The 8,981-nt window shown below is 53.0% G+C and overlaps 1 protein-coding gene across 1 annotated transcript in view; it reads right to left on the bottom strand.

The window, feature by feature from the left end:
* Positions 1-2,805: 2,805 nt before the first annotated feature.
* LOC116946882 (pleckstrin homology domain-containing family G member 5-like) overlaps positions 2,806-8,981 on the bottom strand; it is a 34,106-nt gene continuing 27,930 nt past the window's right edge. Inside the window, exons 12-14 of the mRNA XM_032962116.2 lie at positions 8,695-8,810; positions 7,922-8,055; positions 2,806-6,611 (exon numbers count right to left, since the gene is read on the bottom strand). Of these exons, the coding sequence (XP_032818007.2) occupies positions 5,720-6,611; positions 7,922-8,055; positions 8,695-8,810 (1,142 nt within the window). The 3' untranslated portion in view covers positions 2,806-5,719. The remainder of the gene's footprint in view (positions 6,612-7,921; positions 8,056-8,694; positions 8,811-8,981) is intronic.

The raw sequence follows: 8,981 nt of genomic DNA, 5'->3' as shown, positions 1-8,981 counted from the left end.
AGGGTCGGGATAGAACCCACGACCTCCTGTATACCAGGCGAGGTAGCTAACATCTCCAAGCCACCGTGATGATCATGATGAGAGAGATAAAGAGACACGCAAACTCCACATATACAGCAGCAGCAGCAGGTGTCAGGGTCTGGATTGAACCCACGACCTCCTGTACACCAGGCGAGGGAGTTAACATCTCCTAGCCACCGTGATGATGAAAGAGAGAGATGCAAACTCCAAATATACAGCAGCAGCAGGCGTCAGGGTCGGGATCGAACCCACGACCTCCTGTATACCAGGCGAGGGAGTTAACATCTCCTAGCCACCGAAGCTCCCTTTAAACAGATGCATATTTTTTCTGTCTGTTGTCGCCTTTATAATTACTCCCGAGTGATTAGAAGGATCAGTGACAAGTGATACCCCACTCAAATGAGCCTTATTGAGGCATTGGTGCACCATCCCGTCCACAGCCCAGCAGAACCAGTGGTGAACTTTCCTCATACCTGTGGCGGGGAGCGAGTCTGTCGAGATCCCCACAAAGTGGTACTTATTTTTTTTATCAACCCGATAGGAATGATGATGAGCTAAGTCAAACTCCCGCCCCAACCAACTGCCCCATATAAAGGATGGTTGCTGCAATTACATTATAGTTATTGTTTTACCTCGCTCAGCAAATTCGACAATAATTGTTGAGGTTTTCTTTGTTATTTTTCTTGTTATTTGTCTCCAAGTGCCAACGCAGTATCACCAAATAATAATGCCACCGCAATATTCCATTAGGGGCCGTCCATAAATGACGTCACGCTGCATCACAAAAAGTCAGACACCCCCCCTCAAACATGACGTCACAAAGCTCTGCCCCCCCAAAAAATATATATAAAACATGCTTCAGATCGCTTTAAACTATTGTCATTGTAGTGTGTATTTAATGTGCCGCTGCACTGATGTTGTAGGAGTAAACATTTATTAAAAAGTATATTTAATTAAGTAGAACGTGTTGTCTATATTTAAAGTTGCGCATTTTGATGTGACGTCACATTTCTCAAACCCCTCCCCCCTCGTCACAAAAGTCTGACCCACCCCCCCAGGTGCGTGACGTCATTTATGGACGGCCCCTTATGCAACGTTTACCAAACAACCATGTTAGGCACCGCGTCAAACTCGGCGTACACAGGCGACCAAAGTTTACCAGCAAGACGCTTGCTGGCAAATGACCGCGGACCCTACGGCTGCGAGGGGGAACTCGGTCGAAGGAGGGTTGCGCAATCGTCTCCTCGCAGTGCAAATTTCTATGGCTAGGTCAATGTTTTTCTTATGGCGAAGTCGATGTTTTTCTTATGGCGATGTTTTTAATATGGCGAGGACGATGTTTTCCGTGACACAGTCCACTCGGATGTTTACACAATGACGCGAGTCCGACGTTTCGCGCGTGAAGCCAGCGTCGCCGTGCACAACGAGGATTTACACACACACACTGTGGACTGTACCCTGCACTCTCACGCGTACCACGTGGTCTAGTCAACGTGGGCAACGTTGGGCCGACGTTGACCACGTGGTTAAGACGCACGTCGGCACAGAGAGGGACGCACAAAGGAACACAAAGACAAAGGTTCCCCCGTGTAGCCTGTAACAGACTGCAGGGGCAAGTGCTGTTAGCGAGCAGCACCTACGAAGGCCGGCACGGCGCACGAGGGGGTGACTGGCAAGCAACCACGCCCGGCCGCCTTTGTCTCCCCAGTGGCGATGTTGACTGCACACCGCAACAGGGGGACTAGTTTGAGGCTGAGTCGACCTAGGGGAGGGAAGCCTGTACACGAACACATTCCCACCACGCCTGTTCAAACGAGCTCGCATTTCTCTGACCCCCACCCCTAGGTGCGTGACGTCATTTATGGACGGCCCCTTACATTGTGTATTTTTGGGGATCCCCACTAAGAATAGATCCCCCGTGTAGCCTGTGACATGCCGGTGGTGCTCGAGGCCGAGTCGACCTAAAAGAGGTCCAGCAGCAGTGGCTCGCCTGCTTGGCAAGAGCTGGCCACCAACCACTGCACCACCACTATTGTGGGTCACAACACCACTACCCCAGTGCCGGATTCAGCTAGTGCGGGACCTGTAGCATATGTTATAAAGGGGCCCTAAATAATATATTTTGAAACCGTTAATATTAAAACACCCACAATTTTCACTTGCATAGTAAAGTAATTGTTTTTTTTCATTTGCTATACAGCCAGATAATACGACAAATCTCTAACCGTAAACACCCAGTCGTTCATATTCTTGGTTCTTTCAGTAAAGTCACGTAGAAGGGAAACAATAAAATAATAAAAATATAAAACAAAACCACAACAAGAATTTTCTTCTTGCTGTGGTTTTCTTCTTGCTGTGGTTTTCACACCTGATGATGATTGCTTGTGTTGCAGTCGAAACGTGATAATTGTATTGTTTTATATTTGTATTATTTTATTGTTTCCCTTCTACGTGACTTTACCGAAAGAACCAAGAATATGAATCCCTGCAGTCACGAAAGCTTTAAATCAAAATTTACCCAGTCGTTCGTAAAAGTCGAAGACGGCATTGTACTATAGTAAAAGAGGAAGTCCAGAATCACACCGAAATTGATAGCTTGAAAGCATTTAGCGCGGCCCTTGAAAGTGCGGATCCCCTAACATTTATAGATACTTTTGCAACTAGAATAATCCGGCACTGCCACCACCCCCTCCACCACCACCACCACCACCACATTCTCTTGAGTATTCGCACCTTGCACACACTGCAAGTCCGCGTGCGAGACAGCGCATGAACACGCGTGCGTCAATTCCGAGTCTTTATTCCACCACGGGATGATGCTTAAACACCGCGACTCGCCACGTCTCCTCCTCCGCCGTGTCGCCCACAACATTGATCACACAGGGATTTATCGCCCACCAACGTGTGCAGCAGCGTCGCTGCACAGTCCCACACTCGAGCACACAGGCAGGTCCACGGAGTGACGCGTATCCACAGAGGTCACACACTCCCACAACCCCACCAGATATCACACACATTCCCACACACAACCAACAAATATCACAAATACACACACACACATAAACCCACAGATATCACAAATACACACACATAAACTCACAGATATCACACACTCCCACAACAACTACCGCCATTCGCCACTAATTGGCGGTGACGTCACCACAGCACTTGTGCCAGGCTATGTGCACCTTGAGACCACGTGAAGTGTCGAACGCCCGCTGGCAGGAGGTCACGGGGCAGACCCAAGTGCCACGGGTCGACTGACTAAGATGACTGGATGATGCACCACCTGTGCCCCCTACTGAGCCAACCTGCTGTTCTTTAGCCACCCGGCGCTCCGCTCGTTGTTGTGAGCGTCGCTCCTCCGCCCTCCGTAGTTGTTGCAGGGCGACTGCCTCTAACTGCCCAGTAGCGTCCTTCACAAGCCTCCTCCACAGAGGCCGATCTTGACACCGCTGGTACCAGTCATCAGCAAGTGAACTTCCACACACATACAAACCTACAGATATCACACACTCCCACACACAAACCAACACAGAACACGCATTCCCACACACAGACCCATATCAGATCAAAGACACTCGCACACAGATATCGCACACAAGACACAGTCCCGCACAGACACACAAACCCACACAAATCATGCACAGAGACTGTCCCACAGCCAAACGCACTCGCACAAACACAGTAACGCCATACTAAGGCAGTCCACGTCCAGCATCGTAGAAACACAGCTCCCACATGCGCTCCACAATGATCACGGCGGCGCAACGTTGAATGTCCAACGCAGAGGCCGAGACTCCGACAGTGGAGATGCTAGACGGCCGAGAACACACAACACGCGCACACACACCTGGCGGTGCTCTAAAAGGGGGAATTGAAGTTGATTTGTTTTATTTAAACACCACGCAGCCCCACACACAGACTCGGAGATAAAGAGAAAAAAAAGATCCCCCGTATAGCCTGTAACAGATTGTTGGGGCAAGTGCTGTTAGCGAGCACCTATGAAGGCCAGTAACGGCACACGAGCGGGTGGGGTTGCCAGCACCACGCTCGACCGCCTTCGTCTCCCCAGTGGCGATGTTTACGCATCGCACCGGGTCTTCACTTGAGGTTGAAACGACCTGCAGCACAACAACGACTCATTCTCACACACACACACATGCAGAATCACACACGCGGAATCGCACACTCGATGCGATTCACACGCGTCTCTGGCACATCATGGATCACGCTGCCTGGGTCGCCACCACATTTTATACAAAATACCTCATTCCCTCCATCCCAGGAGAGGCAACTGCGCCCGTTCATTCATTAATTCATTCACCTTCACATTAAGCTGGGTCTGGGTTCGAGTCCAGTCCAATCTGGAGACTCTGCCCACTCGTTCACTCATCCAGGGTCAGGGAAGGCAGAAAAGCAGCAGTGCCTCTGGGTCGGAGACGTCACACAGCTCACGGTGTTCCACCCACGATGGTCTCAGAGTATCGCCTAATGCACGTGACCATCTTCAGGGCCCTTCACCTGTGGACTACAAACCTGTACACCTTCACAGCCCCTATGCATCTGTACAGCGGAATGCCCGTACTCCCAGTCGTTACCTGTGCATGTGAACACCTTGACACGAACTCTTTACGCCTGTACACATTTACACATTTTACACATGTAAACCTCCACAACACCGGTACACCATTATACCTGTACACCTGTAAACAATTACACACCTGTGCAGCAGTAAACCCCACCAACATGCGCACCAGCTAACCTATAACAACAGGTTCTGCAGCAGTCCACGATACCTGTGCATCTGTATACATGCACGATTGCATTGTGTACCTGTACGGCTACATGCACGTTCCCCCGTTCACTTGTATATGTTCCCGGTTCTGGCATGGCCAATCTCTCCAGTCGCCGTGTGGATGGGTTTCCATGTGTGCACGTTTTTTTAGCCATGCAACTAAAATGGTATTAATGCACTGTGCTATCCAGTGTAATATGCGCAAAAGCACGCACGAACACCAACACACATCCATACACAGGCACATCCAACAACAACAGCCAACATTCACCACGAAGTGGTGGTTATGTCACCATGGCGCTTTAGCCAGGCTGTAGGTGCCCTTTGAAGCTATCACGTCAAGTGTGGAAGGTTCTCGATGCTAGTAGGAGGCCACGGGGCAGACCCAGGTGCCATGGGTTGACTGGTTGGGTTGACAAAGCCAAAGGTCCCCCCGTATAGCCTCAACAGACTGTTGGGGGCAAATGCTTTTAGCGAGCATCTATGAAGGCCGGTACGACACACGACGGGATTGGTGACCAGCACCATGCCCAGCCACCTTTGTCTCCCCAGTGGCGATGTTCACACACTGTACCAAATACTAATTTTAGGCTGAATTGCCCAGGACCGGTTCAGATAATCGTTATTGGTGTCGAGCGTGAGCGGGAATCGAACCCGGGGTGCTGGGTTTGTAGTGTAGGATGCTAACCGCTATGCCACCGCTCCATATCCACACAACCACTCACCTCACAACCACTCAATCCACAACCACTCGCCAATATACAAGTGCGCAAACACGCGTACGCACCCACACTCCGAGACCCACACCAACCCCACGTAGGTACGGACGTACACCCGTCACTTCTCACAATGTCCCCATTCCTCGTTTCCCCTGGGCCGGGTCCGTGTTGGGTTGACGCCTCACTCGAGGCCGAACTCCATGCTGTCGGAAAGTTCGGTGCTGCTGCTGCCCGCCCTGCAAACCTTGCTGGGGCTGCCCGAGAAGACCTGCGGCGGTCGCGCCCTGCCCGACGCCCTGCCCGCCACCCCGGGGGCTCCACCACCCCCACCACGCGTGGGGTGGTGGGGGTGGTGGTGCCCGGCAGGGTTGCTCGCACAGTCCAGGGGGTCGGCCAGGGCGACTGGCACCAGGCTGCAGTCGGAGAGGGACCTGAACTTCGAGTTCTCGGGGTCGAGCGAGAGGGCGGACGCGGTGTTCGCGGGCGACCGTCCGCCGCCCGCGTCGCAGGACACGTCGGTCATGCTGCGGCAGAACGGCGGCGGCAGGTCCTGCTGCCGCTGGAGGAGCGAGCGGGGCGGCGGCGCGGCGTGGGACGTGAAGTCGTCGGCGGAGCTGCACGGCATCACGTCCTCGCCCATGTGCGGGAGGCTGTGCTCCGACTTCCAGCGCATGATGGAGGCGGCGGTGCTCTCCGCCGGGAGCTGCCGACGCCGCGGGGGCCGCGAGCTGGCGGTGCGGCGGCACGGGTCGGCGGCGTCTGTCTGCGATGGAGCGCGACAGGAAGCGTGGTGGCGGTCCGAGTCCAAGCTTCCTCCTCCTCCTCCTCCTCCGTCTCCATCGTCTCCTCCACCCGCTTCACCTCCTCCTTGTCCTCCCGTTCCTCCTCCGCCTCCTGGGGCACCCGGACCGTCCCCCCCGGAGGCCTCCGAGGGGTCGTGGAGGAACGAGAAGCTGAGCCCCGCGCCATAGGAGTCGTCGATGGGCAGGCTCGCCGAGGAGGGCCCCTCCTCGCTCTCCGAGTCGCCCGACGTGGTGAGCACGAGTCGGGGTGGGGCGACGCACGGCATGGACCTGGTGAGGGGGGTGGAGGGGGTGAGAGGTGAGGGTGCGTGAGGGGGGTGGAGAAGGGTGAGAAGGTGGACCCAACTCACAAATAAAATCATGATGAGATTGTGTCCCCGATTGCACAGATCTCTGTTAACGCATACATCTCCAAAGACAAAGATCTCCAAATATAGCCATTAACATGCTGCAAGGGCAAGTACTGTTAGCTAGCACCTTTAAAGGCTGGCACGGTGCACAAGGGGGTAGGTGTCCAGCGCCAAGCCCGGCCAACTTTGTTTCCCCAATGCCGATGTTTACAGACATCGCCAAGTACTCTTTAGGCTGAGTTGATCTAGGCGAGCCCCAGGATCGGTTAAATATTTTGGCGCTGTTTATTAGTCGTGAGTGGGAATCGAACTCAGGTCACTGGGTGTTCAGCTCAGTGCGCTCCCCATAGGTAGCGGTAGTGTAGTGCACTCACCACACACACCTAAACTATTTTTTTTATTTTACCAAGTAACGCCAACTGAGTTTAACACATAGGCTTTCGCGACCAATATTATTCATAATAAAGGTTTTTGGGTTAGATCGCGTTGTTTATAAATCTGTCGAAACCTTCCACCACCCGACACGGCCAATCAGCAAAATAAAGTGTCACGTTGACAAAAGACAATTAGTTTACTACTTTAGCCCACCGGTGTGTTGAAGAGTGAATCCACAACATTTACAGTTTGAATACGACGTTTTGCTGGTAATTACATCCAGCATCATCGGGCAATTTGCCAGGATGGTAAAGCCCTCACTTGCTCTCGGTCTTAAATAGAGCAGCAGGGTGACGTCATCATTTAACTTATTTCAGGTGCAGTGAATTGAGGCGGAGGGGGGGTATTGTAATTATATAATCGATTGGCCATCAGTCAATGGTTATGAGTTGTTTTTCAGAAGTGACCTGGCCACAATTGATATCTCAACAAAGTGGCTTATAACGTGGATATTTATAGCAACCAAATACTCTTAAGCGTACGTTTCTTAAGCGTGGAGGGAAACACCGGAGGACCTAGAAAAAAAATACACACGACCACGGGGATGACATGCCAACTCCAAATATAGAGGCATCGTCAGGGTCGGAATCAAACCCACGACCTCCTGCACACCAGGCGAGGGCGTTAACATTTCACCACCGCGGCTCCCCAACACACACCCGTCCCATGCATACATCTGCGTACCCATCAATCCATGCGTACGCGTGCACACACCTGCAAACGTGCGCACACGTCTACCCGCAACACACATCTGCCCGCGTATATCTGCACACACCGCTAGCCCCCTGGGCGTACCGTTCGGGGGTCCCGTGGGGGGGGGCGATGCTGTGCGCCTGCACGAGGCTGAACACGGGGATGAGGCTCAGGTCCGGCTCGTTGCTCAGACGGCGCCGCTCGCTCTCCTGGGCGCGCACGCTCGCGAGGGAGACCTGGGGCGGCCACGATACACGCCCACGCGCGACGTCAGTGGAGAACCCACAGACTCGCATCGGCACTCACGTAGAGACGCACGGACTCGCATAGGCACTCACGTAGAGACGCACGGACTCGCATAGGCACTCACGTAGAGACGCACGGACTCGCATAGGCACTCACATAGAGACGCACGGACTCGCATAGGCACTCACGTAGAGACGCACGGACTCGCATAGGCACTCACGTGGAGACGCACGGACGCGTAGAGTCCCACATGCTCCCGTAGAGAACCATATGCTCGCGTAGGAACCCACATGCTCCTGTAGAGACCCACAGGCTGGCATAGGAAGCCATAGTCTCACATAGAGATGGACATAGATGCAGTACTCAGATAGAGTACCCCTAGATTTGCATACTGACCCATAGTCTCACATCGATACTCATATAGAGACTCCTATATTCACAGAAATGCCCATAGACCCACATAGACCAATAAACTCGTACAGAGACACAAATCCATAGACTCGCATAGAGGCGAGGGGCGCTGTGTGAACGTGATTGAAGGTGAGGTGAAAATGTGTAAAGGTGAGCGGAGGTTGGGTTCAGTGAGGATGGCGAGTGGAGGCTCGTTGAGTGGTGAGACTGGTGAGGACCTGGGCGGCCGAGAGGGCCTCCACCCACTCCTGGGCGGCTGGGACTCCGCTCGCCTGGAAAGCCAAGGCTGCTGACACTGTCCCGTACTCGGTGAGGTACACGATCAGGAAAGAGCCTGCATGCAAAGAACGGACATCATCGTCGTCATCCACGGGGCTAGGTCACACTATGTCAATTGATGATGATGATGTTGACAATGATCATCCCAGTAAACATGCAACATTCGACCCAAGTTGGCATGTGGTTCGAACCGTTGTCCCAACGTTCCATGCTCACTGGGTATAAT

Source organism: Petromyzon marinus, chromosome 28, assembly GCF_048934315.1.
Source record: "Petromyzon marinus isolate PM22_M1 ecotype Great Lakes invasive population chromosome 28, UKy_Petmar_22M1.pri1.0, whole genome shotgun sequence".
NCBI classification, from domain to species: domain Eukaryota; kingdom Metazoa; phylum Chordata; class Hyperoartia; order Petromyzontiformes; family Petromyzontidae; genus Petromyzon; species Petromyzon marinus.
This window is presented reverse-complemented; position numbering and strand designations above follow the sequence as displayed.